Source organism: Carassius carassius, chromosome 2 (genome assembly GCF_963082965.1).
Source record: "Carassius carassius chromosome 2, fCarCar2.1, whole genome shotgun sequence".
In the NCBI taxonomy this organism is placed as follows: domain Eukaryota; kingdom Metazoa; phylum Chordata; class Actinopteri; order Cypriniformes; family Cyprinidae; genus Carassius; species Carassius carassius.
In genome coordinates, this window is record NC_081756.1 from 43,485,090 (window position 1) to 43,504,049 (window position 18,960).

The 18,960-nt window shown below is 36.1% G+C and overlaps 2 protein-coding genes across 2 annotated transcripts; both read left to right on the plus strand.

Moving 5' to 3' along the window:
- The first annotated feature begins 1,339 nt into the window (after positions 1 to 1,339).
- On the plus strand, positions 1,340 to 14,766 carry LOC132110399 (beta,beta-carotene 15,15'-dioxygenase-like). The gene is made up of 11 exons (XM_059516972.1): positions 1,340 to 1,504; positions 6,935 to 7,063; positions 7,736 to 7,865; positions 7,959 to 8,106; positions 8,545 to 8,686; positions 9,764 to 9,984; positions 10,104 to 10,355; positions 10,881 to 10,983; positions 13,794 to 13,888; positions 13,984 to 14,095; positions 14,346 to 14,766. The coding sequence occupies exons 1-11, from the start codon at positions 1,438 to 1,440 to the stop codon at positions 14,498 to 14,500; spliced, it is 1,554 nt and encodes a 517-aa protein (XP_059372955.1). The 5' UTR covers positions 1,340 to 1,437; the 3' UTR covers positions 14,501 to 14,766.
- A 1,725-nt stretch (positions 14,767 to 16,491) lies between these two features.
- On the plus strand, positions 16,492 to 18,862 carry LOC132098237 (bolA-like protein 3). The gene is made up of 4 exons (XM_059504420.1): positions 16,492 to 16,684; positions 16,889 to 17,018; positions 17,103 to 17,191; positions 18,392 to 18,862. The coding sequence occupies exons 1-4, from the start codon at positions 16,655 to 16,657 to the stop codon at positions 18,455 to 18,457; spliced, it is 315 nt and encodes a 104-aa protein (XP_059360403.1). The 5' UTR covers positions 16,492 to 16,654; the 3' UTR covers positions 18,458 to 18,862.
- Positions 18,863 to 18,960: the final 98 nt, after the last annotated feature.

Below are 18,960 nucleotides of genomic sequence, written 5' to 3' on the forward strand. Positions count from 1 at the left end.
TTCACATTGAACTGAATCCATACATATGAGATGACTGATGAAAAATGAGAGAGTGAAACTAGAAAACAAACAGCAAAATACTGTAATTAGCTAAGCCATTTAGCTTTCATGAACATTACTTTTACAGCACAAAATCAAGTGCTTATAAGTTAACTTAGTCAGAACACAGATTATATACATACAAGCGACGCTTCTGCTGGGGAATCAACATGCAGGATGAATTTTCTCTGAAGAAATTACGGTTTTCATTTTTATCCAGTCTGCCGTTTCTATCGCGTTCTTTCATGCGTTTTTTTTTTACTTCCGGTTTTTTCTCAGTAAAGAAACGTCAAAATAAGAGTCTGCATGAAACTGAAAGTATACCAAATTAAAGCATAAACTTTAAACTAATTAAACTTAAATGCCTGAAGGGCAGAACAAGTACATTTTGACCTTGTAGTGACATTTTTTTAGGTCCTCATGAGGAAACAAGCTTATAAATCACACAGAATGGAGTGTATTGAAAATCTGAAATACCAGAATATTTCCTGTAAGGGGTAGGTTTAGTTGTAGGGCGATAGAAAATATGGTAAAAATTAGAGACCAGCTAAAACCAGCCTGATCAGCCTGGCCAAGCTGGGAGACCAGCTAAAACCAGTCTGGCCAGGCTGGGAGACCAGCTGACCAACCAGCTAAAACCAGCTTAACCAGCCTGGTCAAGCTGGGAGACCAGCCAAAACCAGCCTGGCCAAGCTGGGAGACCAGCCAAAACCAGTCTGGCCAGGCTGGGAGACCAGCTGACCAACCAGCTAAAACCAGCCAACCAGCTTAGGCTGGTTTAAGCTGTTTTTTTCAGCAGCAGTCATTTGGATAAAGACTGAAATTTAGGTCTATCAGCATGGACTGACTTCACAAGTTTATGTTTTTAGTTTCCAATAGAACTGTAGAAATATGTTATTCAGAGTCACTGATTTTTTAAGCAGCAAAATTTGTAATAATAGGACACTAATAAGATGAAGTCAGTAGAGTAAATTTAGTCATGTGATCTCAACATGGCACTGACTTTTTTTACTTCATGGCATTTATCTAAAATAAAACAGGCTCCACACACAGCACAACACCATGCGCAAAATCAACTACAAAAGTAAAACACTTACCTGGCTGACTTTTCTTCTTTTGATGTTTATCTCAGATCGTGCTAATGGTACAGTTAAATGAAATAGACAACCAGATTGACCTACTTATGTATATTCTCTTTTTATATAATTTGCACCTGTTTACATTTTAAGAACAATCACGATCCCACGGCAGTAATGAGGGGATGATAAGAGAAGCACGTTGCAAACACAGTCCTGTAATGAGAGGCGGAGTCTTCACCTTCTTAAATCTTTAAAGACAGTTTGTGTTCGAACGCCGACTGTCACACTTCTGTGGAGGAACTTTCGACGACGCTTTGGAATGATGCAGTACGACTATAGTAAAAACAAGGACGAGCATCCGGAGCCCATCAAAGCTGATGTAAAAGGTATGAGCAGAAAATACGTTGCCATCACGCGCCTGTAGTGAATCAATGCCGTTTTTTCGCTGATAAGTATTAAATGCATAATGCGTTTATTTGCGCAACATACACCTGTGGACTGCACCGTGTTTTATTGTATTTCTCTTGGGAGGCATCACTGTGACGTTGTAAACACTTATAATAGGACATTCACGATAAGTTCATATTTTATTCACCTTGTCCAGCCATGTCGGACAACTAACAAGTAAACAATTTTGTTTTAATTTTTCGTATTTTTTTTCTTATTCCTATCAGTTTTTGTTTTAGATACCATGTGAAGCCTACCGAATTTAATAAAAAAAAAAATTTAAGTGAGGAATTCTAAGTTTAACTTTGCGGTTGAAAATTATTGCAATATCCCCACCATTAAGTTTGACCAAATTATAGTTTACTAGTTGATTAGAATTTTCTAGTTGAGAGTGCCTGATAACACCCAGTAATGAGTTAAATCGCATATATATGTATGTGTGTGTGTGTGTGTGTACAGACCAAAAGTTTGGAAACATCACTATTTTTAATGTTTTTGAAAGAAGTTTCTTGTTCATCAAGCCTGCATTTATTTGATAAATACAGAAAAAACAGTAATATTGTGAAATATTATTACAACTTAAAATAATAGTTTTCTATTTGAATATACTTAAAAAAATATATTTTATTCCTGTGATGCAAAGCTGAATTTTCAGCATCATTACTCCAGCCTTCAGTGTCACATGTAACATCCAGTCTATCACATGATCATTTAGGAATCATTCTAATATTCGGGTTTATTATGAGTGTTGGAAACAGTTCTGCTGTCTAATATATTTGATGAATAAAAGGTTAAAAAGAACTGCATTTATTTAAAAAAAATAAATAAATTCTAATATATATATTCTAATAATATATTTTCTTTACTATCACTTTTTATCAATTTAACACAGTATTGATTTTATTTTAAAAAAAGAGGGAAAAAAAATTACTGGCCAGTAGTGTATATTGTTATTACAAAATATTTATATTTTAAAAACATAGCTTCTTTTTTTTACTTTTTATTCAAAGTATCCTAAAGTATCACATGTTCTGAAAAACTATTAAGCAGCAGAACTGTTTCCAACTTTGATAATGGATCATCATAGAATAATTTCAAAAGGATCACGTGATAATGATCCTAAAAATTCAGCTTTGCATCACAGAAATAAATGATAATTTAAAGTATAATAAATTTAAAAACAATTTTAAATTGTAAAAATATCACAATATTCCTTTTTTTTTTCTTTTTTTTTTGATCAAATAAATGCAGGCTTGATGAGCAGAAGAAACGTCTTTCAAAAACATTAAAAATAGTAATGTTTCCAAACTTTTGGTCTGTACTGTATATATATATATATATATATATATATATATATGCGCGCGTGTATGAGATTTATTTTTTTTTTTTTGAAAATTTGGAGAATGCTTGATTTTAACTTTGTTTTTAAGGATTGAAACGCATGTGCTTGAATTTGAATATCTTGCTTGAAATGCTGTTTTGTTTTTCTTTAGAATGCCCAGTTAGTGTAATTGAGACTCATACAAGGGATCAACGACTCTTGTCAATCACCCATCTATAATTGAGAACATGCAGTGTGTAGCAATGCATTGTAACGACATTATGTGTACATGTGAAAAATCAACTCTCTCTAGTCACCCTAAAGGTAGCCTAGAGATGGTATAATCTAATAACTCATTTACTTAGGACAATATTTGAAATTGGTTTGTATATTAAAATCATCATACTAAACCGGTCCTGTCATTCTCATGGTGTCCAGATCACATAAGCCAGGGTTTTTTTTTTACATTCATTTTTACATAAAACCAGACAATTATAGTGATTTGCACTCCGTATTAGAAGTGTGTTGCTTAAATGGACACATGACAAAAACTGCTTTCTGCAACAATTTGTTTATAGTCTGTAACACAAATATAAAGTGTTCCTACAAATGATGTTTTCAAATAAAACCGCTAAGGGGTGCCCGACCGATATGGATTTTTGGGGGCCGATATTAACTCGAAAAGAGCCGATTTATAAGCCGATATTTTGATTTTAAAAATAATCTGGATATTAGACCCATTTCCTATAAACTGCATTTACACAACATTCAATAGCAAAATATCTGCCTGTTCTATGTATGTGGGCTGTATAAACCATTTTCCAGAAGGGATTATGTTTAAAAAAGCCTTAGATTACAGTCTCAATGACTAAACAATTGCACATCAAAAGTATATATTTTTTAATGATCAAAAAACAGTCTGGTTTTAAACATTTAACACTTTTTTACTTTCTTCCAGTTGAAGCTGGTTTTAACAGTCTGTGTGTTTACTGTAAATAAATTATAATACTAAAGTTAAAGTATTTGCAGAAGTAGTCCCACACTTTGCTGCTACAGCATTCACCTTTTTTCAGCCATCTGTAGGCAGAAAGAGAGACGGAGAAAGAATAAGCATGTGTATTAATAATATCACCATGTATCATTACTCATGTCATCATTAGAATTATAATAATAATAAACTGGGATCTCCTACATAGGCAAAAATGAGAAATATATTTTTTTTTTATTTGTCAAGCAATAGGTATTACCTACTTATATTTAACAATATTATTTCAACATTTTCCTGTTATGTCTGTAAAGCTGCTTTGAAACAATATGTAAAAAAAAAAAAAAAAAAAAAAAAGCGCTGGTTCAGCTCACATTTATTTACATGTCCCCTCTGGTTTAATCATTTCTGACGCACCTACTGTAGTTACTGTAACTACACTATATTTGCTCTCACAGACACATTCACAACAGACCCGTATATCTTCTCTTTGTGCAGTCTGAATCAAAACATCGTCTTGCCTACTATTACCGGAAGATTACGGAATCAATTCGAAGTTGAATGGTTAACGTTAGTGTCATGAACACACCGCTGTCAATTTTGAGAAGAACCAACTTCAAACAAGTTAATAGCAAGCATTTAAGGGGCCTGCTAAAAAGGAAGCTGTTAGAGTAACGTAACCAGCCTGAATTCACCAAATTGTTCTCTGGACCTGAGGGTAGCCTCTTCTTCCTTGCTTCTCTCTTTATTCTCATCAGCAGGACTAGCGCTATCGCTCGCTTCTTACAACGGGACAGATACATGTTTGCTCCTGACCGAAAGGAGGAGGAACAGACTATTAGTGTTGTGACGTTCGCGAACGAACCGATTCTTTTGAACGGCTCATAAACATGAACGATGGGAGCCGAGTCGCGGCTGGAGGGGAGCCGTTCTTTCTGTCGTTCTTTTTTCCTATGCGTGTTTCACACAGATGCACACAAATGAGCTCCTCCGCGAGACAGAACAGTTATAGGGGGAGGGGCGCACCCAGCGCAGGCCAACCCTTTATAGCGTTATGTTATTAGTTATTAGTTGTGCATGTTCATTGCAGCCCACTTTGTTATTGTTCATTGACTTGAAGGGGCTGATGTCCTATTTGCAAAGTTTACAGTAGTAATAGTATGTAGACATTTCCATTTTATTTATTCTAATTTTATCTACTTTAAATATTTTTTGTTTTCTATCAAAATGTTCTTGTGTGAAAGTGTTTGTAGTAAAAGCTGTTTTGCACAGAAATTCATTGCAGCCGGCTTTGTTTTTGATGTTTATTTGAGTAGGTATTGTATGAATAACATAAGTCAACGTAGCTTTACACACACACACACACACACACACACACACACACATTTTGTACTAAAGGTAAATCCAAAATAGTGATGTCACTGTCTAAGCAGAGGGATTTGTGCAACCCTATGGAATATAGTCCACACATGACAAACGAGGTAATAATCAATATTTCAGAATAATTCAAACTCAGATATTGGTGTGTGATATCTGAGTTTTAATTATTTGACTACAAATCTCACCTCATTTTTCCTCCCAGTAATTATTTCCAGGAAAAACTGAGATGCCCCCAAGCTGGCTTCTTAAAACTGACTAAATATTTAAAAAGAGCCAAAAGTTCTTTTGAACGGCTCTTTGAAAGGAACGGATCGCGAAGATCCGGATCCCCTCAAAGAGCCATAAATCCCATCACTACAGACTATGAAAGAGCTCCCGCTAAACGTTTTTAAAACTCCGCCTATGCCATAGTGCAGCGCAAATCGCGTTGTATCTGAAGGGCAACGCTGAGCCCAGCGGCAAGCGCCGTGCATACCGCGTCCTGTGTGAAAGGCCCAATTACGCGGTCATTATGTGGGAAACACACCGCAATAGAATAAGAATAAGTTAAACGCTAACGTTATAGTTTGACCTCCTATTAACGTTCGCGCTCTTCCACTGATAAACATGGTATTAGCTTTGTGGCTAATCTAATATAGCAATGCATTAGCGGCTGTAAGTGATGTTACAGAATATTTAGAAGTAATAATGATAGGACCATTAGCTAGAACTACCACACAGTTTTTATACACAGGGTATGAACTAAATCTACAATCATTTTCACATGACGAACGACAGACTCCCCGTCAAAACAGTTGATCGCTTTCTTCTGTAGTGGACTTCTGGCGCTGTTGTTAACTCTGGAGCTGCAGAGCTCCCTCTGGTGGGCACACTATGCAACACTCATAAAATGAGTGAAGCATGAGACTCTGTTTCTCATGTTTCATCGGCCGTTATAAATGCCGATTTAAATGCAATTAGCTTATATCGGCCGATATATCGGTCGGGCTCTAGAAATTAGTATATGTATACGTTTCATTCTCGCTCTCTTGCTTACTCATTATGCAAGCAATGGGAATACAGTAGTACATTTTTCCTTTTGCTGGTACAAATGGGGAAAATAGTTTATATTAGCAATGGTCTACTATAGAATTGGCTTCTAAATAGGCAGTAACCATAATGAATAGTAATTTTTTATTAAGTAACTTTTATAAGCACCAGCTTTCACTGCTTGAATTTCAGGTTTAAAAATTTGTACAAACCCTGTACTTTTCATATGCATTTATTCAGTTAGCAGATGCTTTTAGTCATTGTCACTTAAAAAGGAAAGAATACGATGAATTTATCATAAATAGGTCTGCGATATTAATTTAATCATGATACAGAATTAAAAATGATAAACCAGAATGGTGTACAACTAGAGCAGAAGTTTAAATACAGGAAAGGACAAACTGAAAAAGGAAAAATATATATATATTTTAAAATGATATATACACATATATACATACATGTATATACATATGTATGTGTATATATATTTATTATTATTAATAATTTTATATATATTTTTTTTATTTTTGTGTGCGTGTGTGAATGGTTCTGTGTGCTTGACGTATGATGGTTTGGACCGAAAAGTGGACATGAGCAGTCAATTATACCAAACTGTACCACTTAAAATAGTTTAAATGTGTTTTATTTCTGCAGGCTTGATTCCTGAATGGCTGCAGGGCACGCTTCTACGCAATGGACCTGGCCTCTTCTCTTTGGGGGAGACAAGATACAACCATTGGTTTGATGGAATGGCACTTTTGCACAGTTTCACAATTAAAAAAGGTATTGAGTTTGTCATTCTGGCTGTTATGTACGTTTCTACTGTCCTGAGGGTTTTGTTAGTTCAGTGGTCCACATGTAGATACAGGTCCATCTCAAAAAAATTAGATTATCATGGAAAATGTTATTTTTTTGTAACTTAAGTAAATTTCAAAAGGTGTGCTTTTTTTTTTTTTTTTTTTTTTCTTCTACCCAATTCTGATAGTTATGAATTACAGCTTTGGAAAATTTAAATAGTACAATTAAAAAGCCGGTTTAATTATGCACTCCGTACTTGGTTGGGGCCCCATTTGCACTAATTATTGCTTCAATGTGGCATGGCATGGAGGCGATCAGTGCCTGTGGCACTGAGGCGTTATTGAAGCCCAGGTTGCTTTTGATAGCGGCCTTCAGCTCCTCTGTATTCCAATCAAGCACAGTAATATCATGATCCACATGGAAATGGTCTGCAGGAAAATGAAATCAGCATCTCCATAAAGCTTGTCGGCGGATGGAAGCATAAAGTGCTCCCAAATCTCCTTGTAGATGGCTTTGGATATGATAAAACACAAATTTTGAGATGCAGAATTTATGTTCCTAAGCTGTAAGTCGTAACCATCAGAAGCTCTTGAAATATTTGTTTTTGTGCAATGAATCTACGGGTTTTTTTTTTTTAAATTTATTTAATTTTTTCAGGAGAAGTGATGTACAAAAGCAAGTATCTTCAAGGTGACACCTACAACTCCAACATGCAGGCCAACAGAATAGTGGTGTCAGAGATGGGAACCATGGCATACCCAGACCCGTGCAAAAATATATTCTCCAAGTAAGTAGCATAACTCTCTGATGCGTTTGTTTCAGGAAGAAAAAAAGGATATTGTTAGTGAACTTTTTTTTTTTTTTTAAACTACCTTTTCAGAGTGATCACTTTCCTGAGCCACACCATTCCAGACTTCACTGACAACTGTGCCAATAACATAATCAAATATGGAAAAGACTATCATGCTACATCTGAGACCAATTACATTCGTAAAATTGACCCCATGACTTTAGAGACACAAGACAAGGTAAAAAAAAAGTTTGTGAAAGTATCTAATTCAGACTCTACAACTGTAGTCTGTGCAAACTGATGTCATTTGCATGCAATCTGCTAGCAACTACATTAGATGGCACAAACTAATTGATTTCTGCAGCCAATGAGCTTGCTTGCTCAACATTTTATATAGACCAGTTCAGTGTTCACTAAAAGCTAGTTAAGCTAAATATGCTATTTATTTAGGCCTATTCAAGCTGTAGAAGCAGATCTTGCTATATACTCCCAGCAGTTTGTCTATCTATTGACAGTAAAGTCCATTCAGCCGCAGCTTGCATAGCAGGTCTAGTCTACCAATACCAAATTGATGTTCTCATATCCATGATAAAGCTATTCTGAGAATAGTCACGATTTAATTTTTTTTTTTTTGTTTACATGTTCTCAAAGAATATTGTTGCTTTATTCTCCCAAGGTGGACTACCTGAAATACCTTCCTGTAAATATTGTGGCATCACATACGCATTATGATAAAGAGGGAAATAGCTACAGTATGGGAACATGCATCGCAGAGAAGGGCAAAACTAAATACACATTGTTCAAGGTTCCAGGAGGAAGTAAGTATAATTTCTGGTGCACCTTACTATTTTTCATCATAAGGGTTTTGTTCAAATCCATTACCCCAGATATTAAACTTGGCTCTGCTTGCACACGTCATAGAGAATTTGAGAGCAGCTTATTTTCAACAAGCAACCAACCACCCAGACAGAACACTATAGCAACTGCATAACAATGTGCTAAAACTAATTGGAACACCTTAGCAACAGCACAGTCACACACAACGCCTTAAGACTGTGCTGTTGAGTTTTGCTGAAAAACTTTGCTGAAAAACAATTATTTTGCAATACTTGTTTATAGGCACTGGTGGCCACTAAATGACATGCATCACTTTTAAGCATTATATCAAAGTCCCTTTGAAGAAAAGTTCACTCTGCAGCCATATTCACAGTAACAATAACTTTACAAATTGGCTATTGGTTCTTTTTAGATTGCATGATTCTGTTTGCCATGTTGTGCTTTGCACTTCTTCCCATCGATAGATAAACAAAGACACTCATATTACTAAAGTCTTTTGATTTATGTAGTGATGTGTGCTTTTGAAACCTTTGAGAATCTCTTTTCAAACCAGTGCTTCGGGAACTCCACATCTAACTCTGTCGGAAGCCACAAAAGCCATTCTCAGTGAACCCATAAACCTGTACAATATCTATTTTATTTTATTTTGTTATCTCCGATGATGCAGACCTTTCACTTAACATTTGTACATTTAAAAAAATTCTACAAGTAGTTAAAGCCTTCAGTAACACACACAAGCCCTACAGATTAATAAAATAACACTTGCTCCCCAGTGGATCCTCTGCAGTGAATGAGTCCAAACAGCTGTTAAACAATAACCCACAAGTAATCAACACAATTCCAGTCCATCAGGGAATGTTTGGTAAAGCAAACGGCTGCATTTTGTAATAAACCCAGAAAAGACAGATTTTTAATTTCAAACCGTTGCTTCTGGCCCAAAAAAACACAAAAACATCACTTGCAAGAAGTTTAGAAAAGCTCAGGTTGTTCCCGTCACTAATTACCTGACATGCTAAGAACTTCTAACCCTCAATTTCTTTTTTTGTGTGTGTAATCAGGTGGGTCAGATGGGTCTCCACCTTTGAAAAGCGCTGAGGTCATGTGCACTGTGCCCTGCCGTTCCCTCCTCTCACCCAGTTATTACCACAGCTTTGGCATGACTGACAACTACTTTGTCTTTATCGAGCAGCCCTTAAAGCTGGATGTCCTCAAAATGGCCACAGCCTATCTGAGAAGGGTCAGCTGGGCCAGCTGCATGAAATTCCACCCTGAAGACAGCGTAAGAATGAACTCTTTTAGACCTTTTGATTGCACGTCTGGACATGCTTCTGTCAACTGGAAAATGTACCAGTTTACTTTGCATATTTAAACTTTTCTTTTATCACTTACGTTCATCAGACCCTAATTCACCTTATTGACCGAAAGACAAAAAAGGAAGTTGGGATCAAATTCTACACTGGTGCAATGGCTGTCTACCATCAAGTCAATGCATTTGAAGATGATGGCCATGTTGTTTTTGATGTGATCTGCTATGATGACAACAGCTTGTATGAAATGTTTTACCTTGACAAGCTGAAGGAGCAGATGGGAGCAGATACTGTGTACTGCAAGCCAAAGTGCAAAAGATTTGTCTTGCCCCTTAGCGACATGGTATGTCATGATGTTCACAGTATTCATATTTGCTAAACATTCTGGTTTTAAAAACTTTGGCTGCTGTGCAAACACTGTTACCGTATTTTTCGGACTATAAGTCGCACCTAAATACAAGTCGCATCAGTCCAAAACTACGTCATGATGAGGAAAAAACATATATAAGTCGCACTGGACTATAAGTCGCATTTATTTCGAACCAAGAGAAAACCTTACCGTCTACAGCCGCGAGAGGGCGCTCTATGTCTTCAGTGTAGACTACAGGAGCACTGAGCAGCATAGAGCGCCCTCTTGTGGCTGTAGACGGTAATGTTTTCTCTTGGTTCATGTCAAATTAATTTTGATAAATAAGTCGCACCTGACTATAAGTCGCGGGACCAGCCAAACTATGAAAAAAGTGCGACTTATAGTCAGGAAAATATGGTATTTCCATCAATGGAAGTCTGCTTTATTATGCTCTATTAAGAGCCTTTGACTATAGACCGTAAACGGATTATTTAGATCCTTTTTTCTTTTCTTACCCAGGGTGAGATTGGTGAAGATCTGGTCAAACTTAAATACACTACAGCAAGTGCTGTAAAGGAGAAAGAGGGGAAAGTTCTGTGTCAGGGCGAGGTTCTCTGTGATGGTAAGCTAATGACATTGAGTCCACTCTGTATGTGTGTTGGGTGTGTTTTTAAATGTATGGGCAAGTGTGTCCATTTGTAACTTGAATGTGTTAGTCCTCTGGTTTCATTCACTTCCAGTTATTTTATCCCTACAAAAACATTCCGGTATGCAGCTTTATATTGCAAATTGTGGTTATCACATTTTATTGTAATATCATAATCCTAAACACTAGTTAGTAATGCAAATAGTTTTACTGTTTTCTGCACTCATCGGACCAGGCAACTTTTTCCAATCTTCTATGGTCCAACTTTGGTGAGCCCGTGCAAATTGTGGCGTCAGTGTCCTGTTTTTAGCTGACAGGAGTGGCACAGTGGCCTCCACAGCAGTGGCTCCAAAGCTACAGATTTCTTTATAAAGACGGCTATAAATTAATTTGAAGTCTTCATATTTTTTTTTTCTTAGAAGCGGTCAATGAGAATTAATAGTTTTATTAGGCCAAATATTAAAGCTGTCCATATGTTTCATGGGCATTTGTCTATAGCTCAGTATCTTTAACTGTGGAACTGAAAATAAAAGCCCTTAGTTTGTCACTTCAATCGTAAGTGAACCTGTAAAATATTTATATATTACACAAAATAATGAAATCCTTATGTATATTCTCCTTTTGTAACTTCAAGAATCCTGAGCAAGATGAATTGTTCGTTGTGAGTTTTATTTAAAATATTTGAAGCTATAATTTGCCTATGGCAATTAAACAAGTTAAAATGGTTAAATCTTCTATACTCCATATAATGTTCTCTATCTTATACAATAAAATCTAACGCAATGCTCCTGCTTGACTCACATGCTGGTCCTGCTGCTGGTGTGGAAAACACACTTGCATTGTGAAACTAGGATTACTGTTGCCTTTCTATCAGCTCAAGCCAGTCTGGCCATTGTTTTGACCTCCAGCATCAACAAGGCATTTTCGCCCACAGAGCTGCCACTGGCTAGATTTTTTTCCTGTTTCAGACCATTCTCTGTAAAGAGATGGTTGTGCTTAAATCTCAGTAGATCAGCAGTTTTTGAAATGCGCAGACAAGCATGTCTGGCACTAACAACCATGTCATGTTGAAAGACACTTAAATCGCCTTTCTTCACCATTCTGATGCTCGCTTTGGACATAAGGTAGATCTCCTTGACTGTCTACATACAATACCTAAATGTATTGACTGCTATGTGATTGGCTTATTAGACATCGTGTTAACGTGTTGAACAGGTGTAGCCAGGGGCGAAAATCTCATCTAAATGTTGGGGGGGACAATAAACATAACATTTCTCATGAGCAAGTTTTGAAGGGGACACCAATAAAACAGGCAAAATTGTACTTAAGGATATGTGTACAGAGAGGAAAGCCTTACTATTGCACGGAGACCGTTCCATTATCCTTCTTCTCAAAGTTTCTTTCTGGTTCAGTGAAAAAGCTTCAAAACATTCTTCAAAACATTTTTTTTTTTTTGTTGCAATGTTTTTGAAGTTGTTTACACAATCAAGCCACCAAAATACAATGGAATTTGAACTTAACTTTAACTTTTATTTATTTATATAGCACATTTAATAGAAATGTTGTTACTTCAGTTATAATTAAAACATGCATATATAAAAACATTTGCCATGCCTAGCAAAATGAAGGCATACACACTCTTAGACATACACCCTCACACAACTGTATAGTGAGATCGGTATAGACGTGAAAGAGAGGGGAAAACAAAAAATAATAATTTATTACATCAATGACTGATTTGTTCAAAAAGTGGATTCATTCAGTTAGGAAACACCACCTCCCCTGCCCCCCCCCCTCCCCTTCTCTTTCACTTAGCGGTTGTAATTACATCAGCAGATTCGCCACATTCGCGATAGAAAAGCGGAGCTTTCGTGTAATGGTATTACAACTGTGAAATTACAAACAAAATTATATAAATTCTGAGACATGAACTGAAATGAATAGTGAATTTTATTAACATTAAATCTTCCTCATTTTCACCTCAAAATTTGGGGGAAACTGCCTCCCCTCCCTCACCCGACAAGCCGCCACTGAAACCGACTAAATCATAGTGAACACGGGAAAATCTAAATGCGCACCCGCGCTAATCTAATCTAACGTACAAGACTCGTACACTATGGGTGTGTGTAAGACACATAGTTATTAAACAAGCTAGGTAAACGCCTGTATAAAACAAGGGTAGACGTTATAATCGCTAACAGCGCAGACTACATCGGTGACAAAAGTAAACTGGTACACAATAATAATTTTGAAAACGATTTATTAATGACTCAGCATCATCTATACTAAAGAGAAAAGAATCACGTCATCCGATGTTTAATGTGAATAAAGTAAGCTTGACATACTACAGTTCCACAACTAGCTTCTGAAACACGACACGTTGTTTTCTCGCAACCGGTCCCGGACTGGTGTGTGTGTGTGTGTGTGTGTCTGTTTGTGTGTGTGTCGGTGGTGGTGAGGTAAAAGGGGAGCAGGCAGTGGACCAAAGCAATGTGAGGCAAAGCAGGGGGACTTTTTTGCAACTTTTTTTTTTGTTGTTGCTCCGTTTTTATTTGTATCGTTTTAGTACTTACACAATTCGTTTAACTATATATCATTATACTATTTACAATACACATATTTCAATTATATTTTAGGGGGGGACAAGCCTCAGATAGGACCCCCCCGACCCCCCCGCGATTTCCGCCTATAGGTGTAGCTAAAAGTGGCTGGCAAGTCACATTCTTTTTAATTATTATTTTAATACTTGGGCTCTCTTAATCTCTAAACTGATGCATTTCATGTAGGTGTGGAACTTCCAAGAATTAATTACAATTTCAATGGAAAGAAGTACAGATATTCATACATGTGTTGTGTGGACATATCCCCAGTGGCTACAAAGGTATTGACTATTTAAATTTTTACTGTATATTTATAAACATTGCAAAATTCCAAAGTAAACATTGTCAGTAAATGTATTCCATATAAATCAAACAGATTGTCAAGTTTGATGCTGAGATGAAGCAGAAGATTGAGTGGACTGGAGGAGACGGTTTTGCCTCGGAGCCGGTTTTCATTCCCAGACCAGATGCAGTTGATGAAGATGATGGTTAGTTACTGTCGTCTTAATAATTTGTGTGAGGTTTGTGCTATTGACCAAATTAATCTCATTGAATAGATCAACCCATATCTAAATATGCCATGTATTGTACATCGATTTCAAAACAAATGTTTCTGCATGTGGCCAAAGATTAAAATTAAATGGATTTAAACATCGTATAATTATGCTTTATTCACTTTAAGCTTTAAGTGAATTTTTTTTTTTGGTTGTTGTTAATTTCTCTTTTCTTAATTTCTAGGTGTAGTCCTGACATGCATCATAAACGCCAAACCTGGGCAGGGTGGCTTTCTATTGGTGCTTGATGGCAAGTCTTTCAAAGAGGTTGCCCGGGCATGTATAGATGTAGATTTCCACATGGACATGCATGGCTACTTCATACCAGACAGTAGTTAAAGCTTTGTATGCCAGCTATACAGGCATGATGATGGAGATTGAGAATATCCTGTAAATGTTGGTATTATGATAATCTGGTTACAAAGTTGATAAAGACATTGTCATATTGAAGTCACATTTTGTGATTGACTGTATACAGTGGAACAAACGGACACCATCTGGACCATGAATACACTTTTTACATGTTTTCGTTTTCTTATTTGGAAAAATATGTATAAAATGTACTTTAAGGTCAATTGTAATCTCAAAAAGAAATGAGAATTGTTGTTCTGTCTTTTTTTTTTTTTTTGCTTGCACAAAGAAATCAAAGCGACGTTATTTCTGTCATTATGGTTCTAGCCAGTGTTTGAACTGGGCTGAAGTGCATTCAAAATACTGTTTAAAAAAAAAAATACAAGGCTACACCTTTCTGATACAGTCTAACTGTACTTTAGTGTTGTCTTCAAGTACTCTGTTATTGAGCTAGAAATATCACTATACACACGCAGTAATTACAGACTGGGAGAACCAGCTTTATTCAGTTGATGTATTATGTAATTAGCTTAATTATTATGGTTTTTCACATTTTATAACAATAATATACAGACTTGAATATGTTATGAAATGGGCAATAATAATGTCCTCACATGAAATTCCGGTTTTCATTTTGTGACTTTTTAAGATTTCGTAAGAATATAAGTTTTTGGTATGCCTTCTTATTCATGGGATCACCCATAAACTTATTATTCATTCTAATAATAGTATATAACCCACAACAAAAATAAACCATACAAAAATGTTCTACTAGCCTTATTTAATTTTTAGGTTAAAAAGTGAGACTTCAAAGAAAGTTCTCTCATCATTTACTCATCCCCAAGTTGTTCCAAAGCGGTTTCTTCTGTTGAACATTAAAGAAAATCTTTTATAGAATCTGAAACGGACAGTTTCTGGCCTATTATTTCATTCATAGATGACTAATTAGATTTCAAATAACATTTTCACCACTGAAATGGGAAGTGTGCTATGAAATCTGATCGCCTTCCTGAATGAGGTATGAATCGATTCAAATCAATAGGACGATTCAAAACCCTCTACCAGTCATTTTGACTAGTGCTGTGTCCCAATGTTGTATTACTAACAAAAACGGACCTAAATGTAATCCAAGCTTTAGTATGAGTGTTTATATATAAACTAACGATAAGGCAATAATAATTTACTCAAAATCTCAAAACCAAGAAATTACAATATTTTTATTGAACAAAACTGTTAAAATACATAATGTAATATGACTATATAATATGTACATAACCAACTTATGTATGAAAAACAAATACCTGCAGAGGGCGAAAATGGCCTGATGATGTTTAACTTTACAGCGTGATTAAACGATGCCATTAAATTTTAATCTTTGGCCACATGCAGAAACGTTTATTTTGAAATCACGATGTACAATACATGGCACATTTAGACATAGGTTGATGTATTCTCCTGTGTTGGCAAAGGTTTATAAATGATTTAGGCTACGTTCCAAATCTAGTGAGATAATGCACATGTTAAGCAATTCAAATACACGACATATACATAGGAAGAGTTTAGCCTCTTTCACACAAACAGTCTTTACTGATAAATTACTGGTTAGTTAAAGTGTAGATCATGTGTGAACAGGACCTTTTCAAAAATCCCAGTAAATATGTTCTGGCAATCATCTTATGGAGGTGACGTGAATACTCTGAACTGTTTATAAAGCTCCGCTACTTAATAATTAGCTTTTCTATGTAAATATGCACAATATTAGCCATTAAAGTGTGCACTGATCTAGACCTCAAAAATGTACCTGAAATAGTAGACCATCCGGGGACTTCTGGTATACTCTTTTGAACATACAACGCTTTGGGACGCAATTATTTATTTATTTTTTATTTAAGGTACTATTTAGGATGGACAGTATGAACATTGGGACCATATACTGTTTGGGACGCGGGATAAATAATATAAGTAGATTAATAGTTTGATCAGCAGGGGGCGCCATGAAAGTGTTCCTGAAGGTGGTGACGACATATTCACGAGACGAGCAGCACTGGAGTTAAACAGGACATGACTTTGTCAAGTCTATATTCGGCTTAATATTTATTTTTATTATACTTTGATGAACTGACAAACTGCCTCGACGCCAAAATGTCTGTGCTCAGAACCATCAGATGCAGCGTAAATATTTGTATCTGCTCTCTCTCTGTTTTAACGCGTGTGTTTTGTTTGCGTTTGCTCAAAATGACGTGTTGCATGCGTTAATGTGACAGAGTCGTTTGACCCACGCACAGCATAAAGCTGCACTGTCGCCTTGTCAGATACCACGCGGGCATAATATCATATTGTAAAACCATCGTTGCATTTGTGTCTTTCCGTGTTTAGCCTCAAGTGTTGTGTAGAGGTCTGCTCGCGCGGTCTGCTTCCATTCTGACTGATGCAGAGACGAGACTCACGCGACTGTTGAAGGAGAAGTTTCCTCGCGCTTCATCGCTAAAGGTGGTGGATATATCAGGTAATGAATCTTCAGATCTGAATTGTGTTTAAACGGTCAGGAAATGTATGCATGCTTGCTGTAATGTCTTTGGGTTCATTTCAGGAGGTTGTGGTGCAATGTACGAGATACACATCGAGTCTGATGAGTTTAGAGGAAAGAGGACCGTGCAGCAGCACCAGTTAGTCAATCAGGTAAAAGTCATATCGGATATTTATAACTTGATACAGTAAACAGTTCTATTAGCTCTGTTAGTTCTATTATATATTTTTTTATTTAAATGGTCATGTGCGTTGTCTTTAATAGTAATACATTAAACGTAATTTCTGAATTAGTGCGAGCTCCTGAAAGCTGTGCATCATAATTATTGATTTAATATCACTGAGCAAGCTTTAGTATTAAAGCATGACTGTGAGTGGTTTTTATGCAACATTTCAGTAAAAATGAAGTTAAAGGGAGAGAGTCCATGACATAATTCTGCACAACGCAAATAATAATTTTGAAAAATGTCTTTTTCTTTTTTTTTGTCATACAATGAAAGCCAGTGGAGTCCAATGTTTGTTTGTGACCCCAATCATCTTTTGTGTTCTGCAGAATGAAGTCATACAGGTTTTATTACACAAGTGTGCCAAATATGGCCTTGTAGTTTCCCTTTCTCTCCCACCATCAATGAAAAGAGTTAAAAAAAAAACAAAGCAACATACGGCCTGGCCCAGAGTATTTGAGAAACAGCAGTTTCCTCTCCTCTTTTCTTTTCATCCCAGCTATCCAAACAGGATGCATGAATAAAAGTCTTGTTTGATTTTTTTTGTTTAGTTTTGTGGCCTTTTACACAAAAACGGTTTCAGTGGACACCCATGTAAGTTTGAGCAGTCTGTTTTTTTTTTCAGACTCGTAAAAATTGATCGTTTTTTTAGCAGGGTTCATCATTATGGTGACCTGCACAACACAACTATCCTATCCAGAATTATCAAAATGATCTGATACAGTAAAGCCACTCCCCCTGTATCTCTTAAAAAAAATTAAAGCACTTCACAGTGAAAGAATTTGAGACAAAATAGCCTTCTCAAACTTTCATGCCAGCAACAGGTTTTTTTTTTTTTTTGGACATATTTCGTTACACTCTCTTAACGTTCAACAGAGAAGTGAATTGCATAAACTCAATGAGACCCCACTGAACCAGATCTAGCCTGGACTGGTTTTGCTTGGTTTTGTCAACTCTAAACCTACACTGTGTTTGTTCAACCAGCTTTGTGTAACAGGCCACTTGTCTAATCTTATTTCTCTGACTAATTCATTACTGTAGTTATTTGATTAGTTCAGATCAGATCACAATAAATGTCATTAAAATAGTATTCAGTGTAAATCATAATTTGTGGTTTGTTGTTCAACAGGCTCTTAAAGATGAGATTAAAGCCATGCACGGTCTGCGGATATTCACTGATGTTCCTGGAAAATAGCAACTGCTCGGCGTCATTCTCACATTGTGTCAGTCTTCCGTCTTATATCACACACCTCAGTCTCTCAGTCTGTCTCCCTTTTTAAAGTAAAATATGCAGAGTTATAACAGTGGCAAATAAATACTCTTCAGTTATGAATAAAAATGTATAGTTAGATATGGTTAACAAATGCTGTAATACGCACAAAAGAAAAGACTGTCATGTTGTTTTTGCTGTAAATGAGAGCGTGAAAGAAAAATGTAAAAATGAGTGTGCAAGGCATGTGGATGGTTTGAATCTTCATTGTTCAGTAGTTTATTGATCCCATTGTTTGTCTATGATTACACTTGAAGTAGATTTGTCAGTTATCAGATTTTTTTCTGTTCTGTTACGTCTATTGATCCATTAAATCATGTCACATCCTTTTCCAATGTGTGGCAGAAGATTGATCCTATTCTAGGTCAAGCAAACCAATAATTATCGATTATTTTTATTTAATATGTAATTTCTTCGATGCGTGTATT